This window comes from Pygoscelis adeliae, unplaced genomic scaffold (genome assembly GCF_000699105.1).
Source record: "Pygoscelis adeliae isolate BGI_AS28 unplaced genomic scaffold, ASM69910v1 Scaffold582, whole genome shotgun sequence".
NCBI classification, from domain to species: domain Eukaryota; kingdom Metazoa; phylum Chordata; class Aves; order Sphenisciformes; family Spheniscidae; genus Pygoscelis; species Pygoscelis adeliae.
The window spans coordinates 887,040-905,385 of record NW_008824281.1 but is presented as its reverse complement, the minus strand read 5'-3'; the positions used below and the strand labels follow the sequence as shown (position 1 = coordinate 905,385).

The 18,346-nt window shown below is 47.4% G+C and overlaps 1 protein-coding gene across 3 annotated transcripts in view; it reads right to left on the bottom strand.

Annotated features, from left to right (window-relative positions):
* The window catches only part of PTPRS (protein tyrosine phosphatase, receptor type, S), a 101,270-nt gene that overhangs the window by 76,072 nt on the left and 6,852 nt on the right, over positions 1–18,346 (bottom strand). For all 3 annotated transcript variants that reach the window (XM_009318404.1, XM_009318402.1, XM_009318403.1), the window contains exons 2-3: positions 5,300–5,445; positions 4,228–4,369 (exon numbers count right to left, since the gene is read on the bottom strand). In XM_009318404.1, the coding sequence (XP_009316679.1) occupies positions 4,228–4,369; positions 5,300–5,445 (288 nt within the window). The remainder of the gene's footprint in view (positions 1–4,227; positions 4,370–5,299; positions 5,446–18,346) is intronic.

The following is an 18,346-nucleotide window of genomic DNA, read 5'->3' as shown; positions in this document are numbered from 1 at the left end:
TGTATCCCTGTGTACCCTCCTTATAAAGACATCTGAGTTAAAATCGCTCTGACATTATTCATAAGCTACAGAACTAATCTGCTTTCAATGTGGCCTGATTTTCAGGTCACTACAAGAAAAGAAAACAAGTCAAGCTTAAAGGAGTCTGCCAAGAATTTTTGAAGTGGCAAGGTTAACATTTCAGAGGGGCCAGCTTCTCTTTAAGATGTGCTCCTGTGGGACTCTATGCTTTCTGCTGAGCATCTAGAACTGATTTTTGTTTACCTTTTGCTGACCTAAAGCCAACAATTACAAAAAACAACAAAACAGCAGGGATCTTGCTAGAACTTTACACATGCCCACACCAGATGTCCTCTTGGAGTAGGAAATATTTGAGGAAAATTTCAGGCCAGAATTGTTAGAGAAATGTATGAACACTTCACAAAAAAAGAATCAACAGGGAATCACTAGAAAGAAGTTCTGAAAGTCTGTCCATAGCAGCCTGAATCATACTCTGGTATTAAGTACCACAGACCCTACATGTCTAATAGCCAGTTTTCCTCAATTTTTCAGAATGCAGTGATCCTCAGGAAAAGATAGCATTGGCCAGTATGCAGCGAGCGATGTATCAGGGCACAGTAAATTTTGTAACATTACATTTAGCTGGACTAAGCACTGGTTTTTATAGGATCATGCTCCATTTACTAACGACTCACAAAGGGTAACCTCCATGGAACTCCCTCTATCAGCTTCAACAGAGCAAAGAACTAAGCCCATCTGGCCTCTGCTTGAAACCCAGCCTGTGCCTCCCAGCAGCAGAGGCAATGCAGGCAGAAAGTTGCAGCCAGGCCCCCCTGTACTCTCAGCCCACTCAGCTGCTGACAGCATAGGACGATCCTTCGCAGCACGAGAATCTCTGTCTCAGGCTACTAAAGAAGTGGAGGGAAAGTATAATCTGTGTACAGGAAGCAATAATAAAAAATATGTATATCTTTCCTGGGAGCATGGAGCTTAGAGAAACTACACCACCTGGGAGCTGGGGTGCCTGTGCCAACTAGCTTCCTTTCTGCCTCAGTTATAATGAAAAATGACAGCAGCTGGAGTCAACAATAACTGGAAAATGCTTCCCCAAACCATTTTCTCTCCTTTTCTTTGGGCTCTGCAGGAACCAGGTTTGCAGGCACTATGTCTAGCCAGCTGTGGAAAGAACAGCAAGTCTCCACAGCCCTATCAAAACTCAGATCCCTTGAGAAACAGAGCAGGAAGGACAAACAAGCCAGCAGAGCTGGTGTTAAGAGACTCTGTGTAAGTTGAATGGTGTCCATCACAAACTCTGCTTCTCAGAAACTCCCAAAGGTTTCCTCTCCTGCAGCTTCCTGTTTTTAAGTGAATGCATGTGGATTTCTATCAGGGTCTGATCCAGGAGGAGTCATGTGCATAGGCAAAAAGGGGTTTACTCTCTATCCCTTCAGCAGCTGCATCTAGTAGGGAAGAATATATTATTTTTTTCTCTTCTGTTCATGAGACTGTCTGCACTGGTGCTGAGGAAATCCCGTAACCGTTCATGCATGTGTATAGCATGAAGGTACACACATGTATTTCTAACAGTGATTACAACAGCACAGCCAACAGGCTGCAGAATTACTACAAAGCCCATCCTGCAGAGTTTGTGACAGCTGGGGCCCAGGTTTCCATACTCCACAGTATGCCAAGGTAACAGCTTCTGCAAATGACAGCTCACATTCATCTCCAAGCTGTGGAGCAGCCCCCAACTTTATGCTAAGCATTAGTTCTGAAAGTGAGAGAAGAGAGACGGAAAGGAGGAGGAGGCCTTGCAAGGAAAGACAGAGAAAAGACAAACAGGAGAGTGGGTGAATGCAGGAGCAGGGAGAAAAAGGAGAGGAATAGATGCCAGCATGCTAACTTTGTCATTGTGGAGATTAGTGGATTTGTGCTTGGTCCTTCTAACTTTCCCAGCAATTAAAAATGCAGATAAAGAGGAGACAATCTTTGCTGTGTGAAAGCTAAGTAAAGATTAAGGATGGAATAACTCCAACTGAGCAGGGGAGGGGAGGGTATGCTATAAAAACTGCTTCTTTGATGCTCCTCAACGTCTTGGCCCAGGCCTGCAGCTAATTACTGCTCCCCCAAATTTCATTAACTGGGTACCCTAGCTGCTCTTGCACAGTCAGTTAACAAAGCTACCAAACAAGGTCCTGTCAGGCAAACAGAATAGGAGTGCTTGTGAAAGCAGCACATACAGGAGCAAAGCACACAGTAATAATGTTCTGGTGGGATCAGCAAAGTGCGTAATTAGCCAGGCAGTGGGGAGATGTAGCTCCTGTTCTGTCATCTGTCTCTCTAGCTGACATGCGTATGATGCCAATACCGGAAGGAAGAGCTGCAAAAAGACATGTACAAAGAACCTCGGTCCCTAAGGACAGTCACTGAGCTCAGCTCATCATTTCCCATACACTGCAGCTTTCTTCTGGTGGAGAGTGCCTAAAAAATGCTGCGAGAATCCAGGGGATTTGTGAGGGCAGCAGCTGGAGGACAACCTTCTCTCTTGCCACTGCTCATAGCTAAATTCAAGGGGTTGAAATTTTGAATATGGTTGCAGGGGCTCTTCTCCCGAACTGTCACAGCTCCCAAGGAATATATGGGAATCAGTGTGAAGAATAAGGCTCCCAGCCCTCTGGAATAACCGCAGCTAGACATACTCTTGTTCATAAAGTGCTGTTTCAATCTCCTGACAGATACATCCCACCATGTACTGCTAACAGAAGGTTAAATGCCATGCCAGGCAAAGGAGCTATACAAAGCTTTAAGTGCACCTACACAAATCTGTCAGGCATGACTGGACCATGGGCACACATGCTCAAAGGCAGCCAGCATCTTGACAACACAGAGCCTGCCAGGTGGGCAGCACAAGGGCTATTCCCCTCTACAAGGGGAGGTCAAGGGCTTTGCCATGTGCCCTTTATGTCTGGTCTTTATTTACTGCTGTACATTGGGGATTTGCACACAAATTTTGCTCTGCACTATTAGGGATGTGCTCACTGTCTGTTCAAACAAAAGGATTTAAGATACTCTTGGAGAGAACACTGAAATTGCTGAAGAAAAGGCAACTGGCATACAGACAGAGCTACCACTTGGCCTTATGAGGACCACTCACTGCCTGGAGCACCTGAAACTGTTGTTAGCAATGCTCACTGCAGAAATAATGGCTCTTCCTGCCAGTAACCCTATTCAAAACCCCATGGCTTTTCTATAGCACCTCCTGCTGTTGGCTTCATCGACATCCAATGCTCCCAAGCTAAACTCCCTTCAGGAGCTCTAGGGCAGTTATCCACCACTCTCTTTAAACCAAGATCACTTGCATTGCCCTGTGGTTTGAACAGAGAACGCCACGCATCTTTTCCCCTAAAATGGGTCAGTTTTAGCAAGCAGCCTAGCTTAGTGTTTCACATAGAAATTTTACATATCTCCAGGGTAATAAACAGTAAACATCCAGAGGCATCCACAGCAACAGCATATTGTTCCCTCCCCCACATCAAGTTCAGGGAGCATATTTCAAACAGATGACATGAAGGAGGCATCCATGTAAACATCCTCTGCAGTGGGGACAAGTGAAAAAAAGAACCAGAACAAAATGGAGAGGGAAACTGTTTTCTTGGAGAGTGCATGGAGCAAAGGACCTGTGGAAAGAGGGAAGATGCCCAGAAGAAGGGCAAAATAGGTATCTTGCACAAGGGAAGAGGCTGGCATTGCTACCAACGGCGTGAAAGCCCATGCAGATGCATAATAATCTTAGCCTCAGCCCATTAAGTGATTCCTCAATGAAGGTGGTTTTCTTGCGTGTCTGGATGAATGGTGCCACATTTCTGAGGAGAATGATGGGGAGTTTCTGGTCCTGCTCATAAACCTGGGGAAGGAATTTTTATTGGAGGGGAGGGAAGATCATAGAGTCATAGGATAATTCTGGTTGGAAGGAACCTCAGCACATCACTCAGTCAAACCTGCTGAAGTGGTCCAGTTTTAGCTTTGTTTCTTACATGGCAATTTTATGACTCTGGGATAATAACAGCAAACAGATCTGACAGGTCAGAACAAACCGAAAAAAGGAGGACTTTGTGCTTTGGCCACACGTTTTACGATAGCCTTCCCACTCATCTGAAGGAAGGGAGAAGCTGAAGGGTCCCTTCTCCCCTGTGACACTGACACATGGCAGGCAGACATGCTCTTTACCTCGGAGGACGGTGAGCTTGGCATGGACGGTGACCTCCCCATGAGGGTTTTGAGCAACACACTCGTAAATGTTCTCATCCCGGGGAGTCCGGAGGGGCTGGATCCTCAAAACAGCACCTGCACTTTCATCAAATTCAATTGTCTGGGAGATAAAGGGAGACACACACACATAGTAAGCATCCTTGGGTTGCAAGCGAGGAGTCACCAGCATATATACAAGCACGCACACTCACAATTCAGCAGCTGCCCCACAATCTCCTACACATAACCGACATGGTCAACATGTCTCTCCATTGACCTCAAGGTGACAGAGAACTGTCCCATGCCAAACCCTGTCCCTGACCACTGACCCACCGAAATTGCTATGTACATCTCAAATGCTCTGGAAGAATGAGCCACGGTGATGGTGTGTGGGGGGGTGGGTATTCAGAGTACAACTGTGATGAAGGAGGAGGAAACAGACCAAGTGAAAACAAAATAAAAATGAACCCCTGCCTTGTTCCTCCATCTGCATGGGCAGCTGACACCACAAAGCTCCTCTCAGCACACAGCTGCCTGGCAGGGCTGAGTCCCACAGCAAATTCCACAGGATGACCTCCTAGTCCTTGTTCCTCTACTCTCATTTCTATCTAAACAATGCCAATTGCTTGGGTCTGGTTGCCAGCAACTGTAATGTTTACTCCAGGCTGTCCCGGGGTTAAAATAATGAGCCATGGATGAGTATGAAAGGTGCATTTACAGAGCTGAAGAAGTACCAGCTTAGTTGGGGTTTCTTAGGGAAGGAAGAAGGCAGCTTTATATTATATCCCAGGAGGGGGAAAAAAACCAACAAAACAAAAGGAAAAACTCTAATAACCTAAGTGAGCCAAGTTCTCTCTTGCTTTGGAACAAACCCAGCTGTTGACATGGCCAAGAGCTTGCATTTCACTCCTCCTGCTGTTAAAACTCCTCCCCTTCCAAACCTCCCTTTATTATCAGGTCTGAGAATGGCCAAAGAAGAGCAGTAGCTGCTTTGTGTCAGTCTCTCTCTCTTTACACACATACAGACACAGATTTCAAGGACATCTCTTACCTCAAACCTCTGAGAGTTCACTTTCTTCCCTTTCTTGTTCCAGGTGACCCGTGGCTTTGGGTCTCCAGTCGCTTGACATACAAAGGAGGCCACCCCTCCTGACACACCAATTTGGTCCACAGGTTTTTTAATGAACACAGGGGGACCTTTAAGAAAATAAGAAATATCATCATTGGCACAAGGAAAAGACAGACTCTAATAAACACTGTTTGTAATTAATAGTAGCATTATCACTGCTATTCTCTAATCATCCCAGATGAAATTAAACCTCTTGGCCTTTTAGGAACAAACAGTCTTTGCCTCCATTTTACATATGAAGAAGCTACAGCACAAAATGATTAAGGGCCTGATCCTACAAAGAGATTTCAATGCGATGATGTTGCAAAGCCTCTTTTACTTCTGAAAAGTGGACTTTTAAACTGCTTTGCACAGGGGAAATTGACCTTGCAAAGCCCATCTAGTGATCATCACCAAAAGCTGGTAGAGCTGAAAACAACATCTAGAAACACTGAATTGCACTCCCCAGATCCTAGCGGATGACCAAAACACCGAGGAATGGGGGAGGTCTATAGGAACACACCCAAGGCAGGCGTAAAAGGTGGGAGAAGGACTGTGAAATAAATGGAGCAGGAACTTGGCACATAGAGATTTCGAGGATGATGGTGTGAAATAGGCTGATACCAGTGGCTTTAGGATGTGAAACCTCCTTGGCTTGTAGTACCTCTTGTTTTCATCTGCAAACCTTTCCTCTGGCCCTCACTGGTACAACAGGTATGCCATCCTTTGGAACAGTCAAGTTGATAGGATACAGCCCAACAAACAAAAGTTGTGATCATTTCAAAGCAATCCAGTTGTCAAGACCAAGAGCATGGCAGCCAAGTCTGCAGTCTGCTCCTGCAGTTCCCCCTTCCCCTCTTCTCATCATGAGACATCTGAGAAAAACAAAGAATTCACGCTGCTGAAGGAAGAAGCCAAAAGCTCCTCAAACTCCTCTCATAACCAGATGCTCAAATGTGCAGTGATGCCTGAACAAACACACTCAGAGCCTGGGGCTGCATTTTAGCCACCCTGGACCCAAAGGAACAACACGTGAGCTTGCAGCACCTCTCCCTCACCCCCTGCCACTGATTTCCATCCATGTCTGACTGCCTTCAAGAGCACTTCTGCAAGGAGGGGAGAGGATGCTGGGATGGGCTTTCTGACCAAGGAAGGTGTCAAGGGCCTTCTCATGAGAGGAAGACGAGGCCAGGAGTGTTCGTGCAGAGCCCATATTGCCTCTACCCTCAGGGAATCCTCCTTCCATGCTCTAACCTGTTTTCCCTGCACAGTTTCCTCTCATCTAGTTAGTTTAAAATTTATTGAAATATTTAAATCACAAGGCCACAGCTGTGTTCAAATAAAATTGCTCAGATCATAAAGTTGCCGTCTGTTATTCTCAAGAAAAGTAGACCACATGACTCTGAAATGTGTGTATTTATATGTATATACTCAGAGACTATAAAATAAAATGTAAACAGCCTACCAAAGAGCTTAAGAAGAGGGCAAATGGTAGCTAGAGAGAGGTCTCCATGGTCTTTTAGGGGTTGAAAGACAAAAGGAAGCATTCTCCCCTTCCCTGCCTGGTGTGGCCAGCAGTATATAAATAAAAGCCACTGAGCAAGCTCATGTGATGCAATCAGGCATTTGTTTCCATGCTGGAGGTAAATACAATTTGCTGGAGCTGTTTATGTCCCACCAAATGCTGTGTGTACAAAGCATCGGATTTATAAATATCCAAATCTATATTTAGAGGTCAGAGTCTTCTTTGCAATGTTACAGCTAAAGGTTATCAAGCAAGTCCCTCTGGAGATACGGGCACTGGGGAATCTGTCTTCCATCTGAGAAAGGCAAAACCAAAACTTTTCTTCAGGCTAAAATATAAATGCTCACTCTGCCCGCAACCTGACTTCCTTCCTCTCTTCTCCTCAGTTCAGTATCTGAAGAGTTTGCAGAAGTCAGTTCTGAAGGTACAGCCAAAAACATCCAGGGCTTTTAAGAACACTTTATTGATGCAAGTTCATTTCCTAAAATAAAAGCCCCTAATAATCCTTAATGTCACATATACATTTAAATGGGTGCAAGCAGTATGATGACAGCACAGCTGAGGAGAAAAATAAGGTTCTATTTCTGTCCTGAAAAAAGGGACAGTGCTCCAAAAAATAGTGAACTTGGAGTCATCGCTCAGCATCCCTTTCTGGGGACCTCTGTTGACTCAGTGTGTGGAAACAGGGAAGCTGAGTCGCTCTGTGAACACTGCTTTTCTGAGCTCACTGCAACGCTGAACTGCCTACGACAAATTCACTCTTAGACAGCGAGACACAAAAGAAAAGAAACCAAACAAAAATCTCTATCAAACAACCTATTAGATTTTGCTACTCACTTGGAAAACCAGTGAAAATCAAAGCTAAATTGTTGATTTTAAAATTGCCCAAGCCTCTGATCTTCAGACTTTGATTCCTTCCCCCACCAGATCACCCACTGCACTCTCCACCTATGCAGCCCTAGTCACTGCAGCACTTGTCACTCCAGCCCACGCCAATCGCAGAACAACCCTCTCCCCTCTGGGAAAGAGAAAGCCAGCGCTATCGCAGGCAAGGTGGTGATGATACAAAGCTGAAACAAATTCCTACGTGCTGCGTAGGACTGCCACAGCTCTGCCGTGCCAGGTCCAGCCTGCAGTGAAACATGCAGTTAGAATTCAGTCTTCAGCTCTGCAAATCGCTTTAAAAGCCTCCAAAAGCAGGAACCAGGTGTCATGTGAAAGTGAAACACTATCAGCCCACTCAGAGGGGCTTATGTGTTTCCCCTCATTTGCCAAGACTGCAGGAGCTCAGTTTTAAATAAATAAATAAAAATCAGAGACAGGCATTTTCCAGATGACATACTTGCAATCCAGGAGATTTTATATCACTTCACCAATCTTCTCTCATGAAGAGCTGAGATCAAGTCAGTCTTGGAAAGACTGAGTTTGAGTTCCACCTAGGTCCAGCGGTCACAAGAGATTCTTCTTTTTCCCCTTTCTCCGCTTGCAAAGTAGCAGAACCTGTTTTTTTGCAGTATCAAAACAGGAATGGAAAAACCTGGAGCTTAAAAGAATCTTCCTACTACGAGAGGCTTCCTGAGGGGTCTGGGTCTCCGGAGAGAAGGTTGGAAAAGACTGGATGGCTGCTGTGTACCTGTGATTCTTCTCTACAGCTTAATGGAAAGCCATCAAGTCAAACTGAACCTTTCACTCCTGCTCACCGCCTACGCACTTCCCAAAAGCAACAGCCGCAGCAAGCAACACACTGGATAGTTGCCACAGATTGTAAGGAAGAGACACATACTCGCCATCCATCCCATGCTCTGTAATTGCATCCGCAAAGACGATCAGCACACACTGTCTGCCCTCTGACCTAACCTCTGCCACTCCTTCCAGACAGCTCTGCTCCTGCCCTGCGTCCCTGACTGCTGTCGAGGGTAGCTGATGAACTCACTCTCCCGGTCACCCCCTGTGCAGACAACCTCCTGGCTTCACTTTCCAAAGCACAGGCCTAGAGAAACATGGGCCGTGCTGGCATCTGTTCAGAAGGGACATAACGCACATTTGCTGCTGGGATTTTGTGAAATCTAACACAGACTTTGAGAAGAAGCTGCAAGGGGCTAAGGGTGGGATCTCCTACTCATCCCCGAGGCACGCGCACTAGAGGGGCACGGGACGACATCAGCCCATGCACAAGGGCTGCACACCAAGGCAGCTTTCCTCACCGAAGAGGAAAATGCTGCTGCCTCACCTCTCCTTCCTCCTTTCATGTGACACCAAAGCAGAAAAAGTTCTTCAAATGCAGTCATGTAAAAAAAAACCCCAACATCTCCCTGCTAATGATATACAGATGACAAAACAGTCTGAGACGCTTTACAGAAAGGAAGCTTGAAAGATAGAGCAGTGGGGAAAAGGAGGGGACATCTCGCCCTCTAAACCCAAATGTCCCTCAGGAATTGCTGCCATGGTGAATAGCGGGTGATGGACGAGGAGCGAGGGAGACAGGCCAGCCACCATATGCCTGTCTGAAACATCAAAAGCCAAAGCCAGAGAAAGGGACGGAGAACCCAGAGGTGGTTTGAGGGATGGGAGAGAGGCAGGAGCACAAATGGGCATAACATATCTGAGCTGACAGCTGAAGGGGAGCAGGGTGCAGGGAGGAGAAAAAGAAAAAGCACAGTTATGAACTTGCACCACGGATCCTTCTTCCTCGCCTCCTGTAAGCCTGGTCTCCAGACTGAGATGGCTGCCCCTCCTGCCAGCACTGCAGGTGGGTTTATGGAGGGATAAGGAGGTCAGGGATGCATTTAGCCTCGCAGACCACACCAGAGGATAGGAGCAGCTTTCTCCATGCTACCCCAGTACGCTCCAGCCACAAAATGGGAGAGACAGCCTGAAAAGCTGAGGGGAAAACTCGCACCAGTTCAGCTAAGGCAGTCGAACGAAGCCTCGGCGGTGCACAAGGCTGTGTAAAACCAGTATGGCAGGTGCCAGCCCACTTCCCATCTCTCCAGGTAGTTTCAGGGAAGGCCTACCAGAGTCAGCCCAAACTGGGGGAAGGAGAGAGGCAGGTCACAGGGGGAAAATACTGACTTCCCTGGGCCTTTCTGAGACAAAATTGATTCTCAAAGCATTTTGTGCCAGCCTGACAGATCGATACCCTGACATCCTCCCAGCCACCCTCAGCCAAAACACCCTGGTACTGGCTCAGGAATACGGGACAATGTGGGAAGTGTATGGGGTTGGCCAACAAGAGCAGACTGAAGACAGCCCCCTGCCCCTCCAGCCTGGGCTGCACGAGCACACACACACAGCCAGACCCTGTCCCACACCATGAAGATCCTGAGGTAAAACCCTCAGTCCCGTTACATGCAGGACTGGCCAGTGGCACACAGCCCTCCACCTCTCCGCCATGGGGGAAGAGAAGACCCCACACAATCTGCTGCCAAAATGGCTGGGAGACCCAACTGTGACCTAAATTGCTCCTCCCTCCTGAGCTACAGCCCGCCAGCTTTGGGGCAGGTCCAAGACAGAAAGCTGCTCCCACAAGGAGAGGGACGACGTGTCCACCATGTCCTCTTCCACCTGCTCCCCACAGGGGAGGCCTGGAGGCACCACCGCCATAGCAACAGGCCTGTCTCCCCGCCTTGGCGAAGGCCCAACTCACAGCCCCTCAGTCCCACAGTAGCCAAGGAGAAGTCCCGAGGATGGTCCCTGACCATATTACTGTATTATTTGCCCCAGCTTTGGGTAGGAAATGGGCAGCGTGCGTGTAAACCGTTCCCCTCACCCCGCAGGCTCTCCCTGAGGGGGGCTCCACACCTCTGCTTCCTCCTGAGCCCCCCAGCTCTCTCCCCTCATCTCCAGCCCCACAGCGGGGACCTGGTGCTGATTTTAGATGGCAAAATTCACCTCTGTGCTTAACGCCCCCCGTTCTGCAGCCCCCTCCTGCCACCCCCAGGAAAGCACCTCAACAATGGACCACAAATAAAAGACAAACCACGTATTCTTTCAGCTGGCCCCAGCACAGAGAGCAGCGTAAGCCTGGCTGAAAGGGCCCCTTGCCCACAGTGGCAGCAATCCATGGAGATAAAAGAAAGCCAGCTACGAAATGCGTATTTTAAAAGGTTTTGCTTCCATTTCTGGTGCCCCCAGTCCCCGCTGTCAGTGCTCTGGTGGAGGCCCACGCGCCAGTCCTGCTGACCCATGGCGCCGGCACACGAAGCGCCGGGTTTCAGCTCCTCCTTTGCTGGTGAATAAACACTCATTATCCCCACCCTGGGGAATGGAGGGGGCTCTCCGCTGTACCAGCTGTACAGCGCCACAGAAACTAAAGCAAAAGCAAGAGCACAGCAGGCAGGCCATTTTCTTGCTGTTTGGACAGCTTATCATAGCCTTCCTAAATGCATATGGCAGCCGTCCTTTTGTCCACTGTTCCTGGTTGACCTTCAATAAACAGCCCCGTGGTGCTGAGCCCGACATTTCCCTCAGGAGCTGCCCCCTGTGAGAGCGTACCCACGCTACAAGAGAGATTCTGGGCACATTAGCCAACGACAACCTTTACCCTAGCTCAAAAGTACGGAACAGATCAAAATTCACCCTTTTTTGTGCATATATATACACACACACATATATGCATCTCTACCTTTCAAGAAGAAAGGTAAAAGATGAGACCATTAAGCCATTCATGGTCAATGTTATTTTGCTGTTAGCGTTAGCCCACCCCAATCTGCTCTTCCAGGCTCCAGATGATTCCCATAATCGGGATTCAGATCTCTGGCTCTGACACAAATTCGGCTGACCTTGGGCACTCACCCTTCCCCACACCTCAGTCTGCCACACGTAGCACGGAGTTGGCAATCCTCATTTCTCACACCTGCCTGCCTGCCTTGGTCGAGACACTACAAGCAATTTGGAGCAAGGGATGGTCTCAGAACAGAGCTGTTCAGCACTCAACACCGTAGGTGGTGTTGCACACAACTACAGCCTCTAAATACTGTAATACAAACAAAAGAAAATAACCACAAAAAAATCACTAGAGACAGAACTCAGAGACCTTCTTCCACATGTACTTCTTGGTGGGAGAAGAAGATAAAAAACAAAAGCCAGACAAAAGCTTTGCAATCTCCCAACAACCAGGTCACGTTAGCTTGAACGGGGACATCTCTCCATTATTTCTCACCCCTCGCTAACTTCAAGAGCAACCAGGAAGGAATCCGATGGCGTTCTCACTGGCATGCAAAAGGTTAAACCCCCTCTTCTTCTCCTCTTCCTCCTCCCCCTTCCCTTTGGTTTTTGGGGCTGAAACTTTCTGCTGATCTAGTGAAACTCCACCTCCGTTTTCCACAACTGCTGACAGGCTCACAATCGGAGAAGGAGCACAAGGTACTCCCCCAGCTACAGCCCTGGGTGGTAATGCTTTCATCTCCCCTCCTAAAAACCTCTCCAGGAATGTGAGATCTGGGTCCGGCCATGCACTGAGTGTTTGTTTCCTGGTTTAGGAAATGTGTTTTACACACATGTGCTGCTGCAGTCCGTTTGCATGCAGCAGATGCATGCCCTGCATTTGAGGGATCAGGATGGGAGTGCTGAGCTGCTGGGGACAGCCTGGGAGGCATGGCCAGAGGAGCAGAGGAACAGCGGAACAGCTTTGTCACACCAATGAATGGGGGAGCTAAAGAGAGGAGCAGAGGGTAGAAAGGATGGGAGAATCAGTGGGGACAAGGAGAAAAGTGATCAACAGGGAAAATGCAAGAGAACTGGAGCAAAATGGAGAGGAGGGTGGTGTTCAGAGCCAGAGCAAGGAAGTGAAGATTAGATAAACTCCACCTCCGTTTTCCACAACTGCTGACAGGCTCACAATCGGAGAAGGAGCACAAGGTACTCCCCCAGCTACAGCCCTGGGTGGTAATGCTTTCATCTCCCCTCCTAAAAACCTCTCCAGGAATGTGAGATCTGGGTCCGGCCATGCACTGAGTGTTTGTTTCCTGGTTTAGGAAATGTGTTTTACACACATGTGCTGCTGCAGTCCGTTTGCATGCAGCAGATGCATGCCCTGCATTTGAGGGATCAGGATGGGAGTGCTGAGCTGCGGGGGACAGCCCTGGCCAGAGGGGCAGAGGAGCAGAGGAACAGCTTTGTCACACCAATGAATGGGGGAGCTAAAGAGAGGAGCAGAGGGTAGAAAGGATGGGAGAATCAGTGGGGACAAGGAGAAAAGTGATCAACAGGGAAAATGCAAGAACTGGAGCAAGATGGAGAGGAGGGTGGTGTTCAGAGCCAGAGCAAGGAAGTGAAGATTAGATATAGGAGACAAACCACGGAGCAGATGAAAACAGGAGAGAGCAGCCAAATTTGAGACAGATGGAGAGTGGGGAGCAAGAATGCGATGTTTGGAATGGGTACGTATTGCAAAGCAGCGGCATTAGGGAGCGGGGGAGCTTGCAAGAGGGGTAGAGGCAAGAAAGATGGCTCCATAATTTCCATTTTTCTTCATGAGAGGAGTGAGAGCTGCAAACTGGGAGCAGGACTGATGCGGGCTGTGGGGAGGGTCTCTATGGAGACACTCAACAAGATTGAAACCCCTCCTTGGAGAGGTCCTGCAGAGACTCTGGTCCCCTTGAAATCCAGGGTTTTACTGACAGATTTTGCACTTTTTTTCCGAGGGCTGTTTCTCAGTGCCTCACAAATAAAATTAAAATGAGGGTTTTCTGACAGAACAAACAAACAGGGAGTGAATTATATTCCATTTCCCCGTCAATAACTTCTCCCCAACCCAGTCGTCTTATCATCATAAAAAGTCCATTAAGCAGTAATTGGGGAGGCAGCAGAACGCAGCGCTGGTCCATGAAACAGAAGCACACTCGCTCCCCAACTGGCCTTTTCTGGGAAGGCAGACAGGATAATTATAGGCTTCAGACAGACTTCCTCTTACTGTCAGCAGCTCTTGGCTCCCTTCAGGGAAATGGGACTGGCAAGGTTGGGGAAAGGAGGGTAAAAAAAGATCGAGGACGTTTTTTTAGAAGTGAAATACTTCCACCTTGCTATTCCCCTGCTGCTGATCCACCAAAGCCCTTACCTGACTCAGAAAAACTGGGCTAAACACGGATGAATGCAGGCTTTTCCCCTGTTGGACACAGGGGAATGTCACTTGAAAGACTACCCCCTCTCCTTTCTTGCAAGGCCCCAGAGAAGGAAGGACAGCAGTGAAGGATGTGACCCAGCACAGGATTTAACACAAGCAGAAAATGGGTGAGAAAGATCAAGAACTCCTTTCATACGCCTTTACTACACTGGCTGTCCAACAGCCCCAACACCTGCTCCTTTCTGACGCCTGCCTGCGCTGCCAGCTCCCACCTTTCCCCTCAGCCAGGATGAGGCAAGCAGACCCTTCCTAGCCAGCACCATGCCAAGCTGTTCTTGCCATGAGGCTTGTAATTTTGGGGATCTGGCACATCCATACAGCCTTCAGGCTCCTATTTGCAATGCGCTCGGATACAGACCCTTTGGAAGAGGAGGTACGAGCCTGCAGCAGTGGAGGCAGGATGAGACTGAGGCTACCAAAGATCTGTTCCTAGTTCTGACACCCAAGGTGAGAAAAACCACATTATCCTGCCTGCTGGAGGGGAAGCATAATCCTTCCTTCTGGTCTATTTAAACTGCTAGTTTTCAGGGATGGGACCATGCCTTATCACACAGGAACAGCAGCTAGTATGAAGTCATCCAGTTTCGGCAGGACTTCTCCAGGCTACCATCGTACATCCATATGTATAGAAAGGATCCTCCTCTCTCTATAGCACAAAGCGTATTTGTCACTGCCACAGATCAGTCCCAGGCCCAGTGACTGGCACCCTGATACAGCCAAGGAAGATGTTCTTCCGACTGTGATTTACGCAGATGTATAGGGCACATTGTAATGATGCACGTACACAGGATGCAAACTGCTCTGCAGGACAGGACAGAGAGCTGTCCCTGTTCTACAGGGAATGGGATGGTATTCTGGACCTTCTTCTTCCCTCCTTCCCGCCCCAACACAGGAAAACTGGTGCCTCACGTAGTGTGCACACACCAGAAACTACCCATCCTGTGAGAGCTGTGGCATGGTGGAAGCCTGGAGCACCATGTGGGCTTCAGTTTAATGAATGAGAAATGGGATTAACATTGAGGGTGAGGGGATCTGTATTTTGGCAGTAAAGGACAGCAAACGTGGCAGGCAGCTGGTGCCCAGCATCGGAACGGGACTCTGCACGTAACACAAGAAAGGATGGAAAAGAGGCAGCGTTCAGCAGCATATGGAATATGTGCATGAGGGAATGTGATCTAGAAGATACAAGACTGAGTTTGCTTTTCAGTGCATTCTGTGGCCCCACTCCACAAATATCCTCTTCCTGTGCCTCAGTTTCCTCGCCTCCCTTCTCTTAACAATTCAGATGGAGAGCACTCCAGGTGTGCTAACCGCTTCACTCTCTGCTTACTGCCTGCACCCAGCACAGGGCGGTTCCACCCTCCCTCCCTCGTACAAATCAAACCGATGGGCAAAGGAGCAAGTAGGTGGTAATGCAGACGGACCTCTGGCCAGGATTCTCGTTCACCTTCTGGCGCTACAACACAATGCCAGGAATAAAGTTGCTCCTTGTGACCAACAACAACTGAAGCAGACAAGCAATGCTGTCACGTAAGATGGCAGCCCTGGGATCAGCCGCTGAAGGGCCAGCAAGCACAGGAGCGCATGCAGCCTCAGCAACGTGGCCAGCCAGGACCCTGGGGGTACACAAGTGCTTTCAATCAACTGTAACAACATCTCATTCCATATTTGTCCACAAGTTCTATAACAAGGCATAATAACCCAGAGCAGAGCAAGAGCAAGAAACCCAAAGAGCTATCCTGGCAACTTAATGAGCGCCCCTTGTCCATCAATGTCATGACAGCAATCCCAGAGTGCAATCAGAAGCTTAAGGCAGGGAGCTCTCCCTCCCCTTGTCACGTTGCTAGGACAGCTTCTACTCCAGCTGTGTCATCGATATTGGCATCCCGGAGAAGCTCGATTCACCCCCTACCTCGAAAAGACACAGCTAGGAAGGACTTGGCTCTCAACTTCTGCTGCTCTGTTTGAGTCACTAAAGAATCAGAGTCTATGGGGGATACCAGAACATGAAAAACCACCTCCTATGGGACAAGCCTGAAAGAAGAAAAAGCTTAACAAGCAAGGATCCCAATTCCCAGGGGGCCATGCTATCTTAATATAGCCCAGCAGAAGTCCTGAGCCACTGAAAAGTGACAGCAGAGTCAGCACCAATGGAGAAAACAAACTGCTACAAGCTTCTGCATCTCATGGTTTTTCAGAGAAAGCGCAGTGCTAGAAGCCCCAAGGATGTGATCAGGGAGATCAGTTCTGACCCTTGGTTTAGTGATATGACAAAGACCTTTGCAAAAATGTAAACACATAGCTAGGTCCCCTGTCTTGCATTGCCAGCTCAGAAGGGGCTGCAGCACTACAGTAGATGAATGATCCCAATCAAGATTTGCTAGCTAATACATGCCTGGAGGGATCATTTGGGGATGAAAGGCACACCAGGTAAATAAAATATGTCTGATAAAACTCTGCTCTTTCACTCCTGTAAATAAAAGCTATATTACTTCCACTTTCTAGCTGTTGTCTGCTTCTTTCTTTCAGGCAAGAGAGGAAGTCTCCTGGTATACAGGAAAAGGGTAAGGTACAATTCCTAGAGCACAGAATTTTGGGTATTTTCAAAGGCTTGTTACATCATTCCTATTCGACCTCTGGTAGAAGACTTCAGCCCACATTTTCCATGGAACAAAAGGAAATTCTGAGTGTACAAGCTTGAAACACTTTACCCTGAGTCTTAACATATAGTATATTGTGAGCTTGTACTGCTTATCAGTAGTGAGACTGGGATGTTGAGGGAGCTCAAGATGCGAGATCTTGAAAACAAGAAACCAAAACCTAATAAAGCCATGACTAATGGATGAACACAACCTTTAACAATCATGAACTCTGACTCCTACCACACGAGTCATTACAATTTCTGTCTCTGAACCACAATGCTCATCATTCAGATTTGTAGTGGGCACATCAACACAAAAGAAGAAAAAAAGGGAGAATCCAACAACAGTGCTGAGAACTCACAGCAGTGGGGACCTAACAAATTCAGCTTTGGGATAACTAGAGATTCAGTGAGCCAGAGAAACAGTGCAACACACGAGTGAGAGAGAAATGGAAACATGGAAAAGCAGCAGCAAGGACTCCTTAAATTCTTCTATCAAAGACAGTAATTGAGGAAGGTGAGCTTTTTTTTTTTAAGTAGGACAGATTTCTGTTTGACACCTGCGAAGAGATGCGAGGGATGGCTTCTTATCAAAAGGCTGTAATGCAGCCCCTCCAGGCACCAGGGCAGAAGATGCCTTCCTCTTTCAGGCGAAGGCAGTCCCTCAAGTGGCAGCTACTGGAATTAACCACAATTAGCAGATCTTGTAAGGAAAGGGGAGTATCATAGCATTCATAAAGAAAAAAAAAAAACACCACACAAAGAAAGCCCTCAAAACCAAACAGATACCCACGCAGATAGACAAAGAAAAACGAGAGCTGAAGGATCTTCCTGGCTCACTGGATGATCACATGAGAGCCAGTCTCAAGGTGATCTTTAATAGCGGAACTGAAAAAATCCTACACCGTCTTTTAGAAATTCATTCAAACAAATCAAAGTCCAGGCTAAAGATTTCTAAGTGTCGGCACTCTTAACAGCATGCTCAGACTAATTTATGAATAAATCCACGAATTCTAACGGAGGTGAGGGAGGAAGAGGACATGACAAAATTAATTTGACTTTATTAATTAAAAAAAACCACCAAGTTTCATCACCCCACCACTCTTCAGAGGTTGTGTGAGAATGGGGGGGAGTTATGCTCATTAATTATGCAGAAAATGCAAAACTATCATCCTCTGAATGAGTTTAAAATAAGGAGAAACCCTTTCAGAATGGGGAGAAATTACTCCCCAAGGCAGCTGAAATTTCTCTTGCAACTTCAAAGGACAATAAATTATTCAAATCACTTGCGCCACTCCGCATGCTCTCTCACTCTCTCCCCTTCTCAATTTTATGCTCCTGAGTCAATTAAAGGTTTGGAGGACTCGGAGAAACTTTGTAGAATGCTAAACCAGTTGCAGCTCCTTCTATTTCATTTTTTCTTTTATAAAGCTTTGCCTTTCCTCTTGGCCTCAAAAGGAAACAGAAATTACTCTGTGCATTACAGATGAAACTAGTGGCATTGGTTTTAACCAAGCTCGTATGAAACAGCAGTGTTTCGTGTCTGCAACAAGCAAGATGGGACATGCTAAAAATTCTCTACGCAATGATACTGTGAAAACAGGTCAATCCATACTCCTTCGTGTCAACTGTTCAAATCATTCATTGCAATATCCCCTTTCAAAATCTTAGCAGTAGACATCCAAAATATATTTATAATGC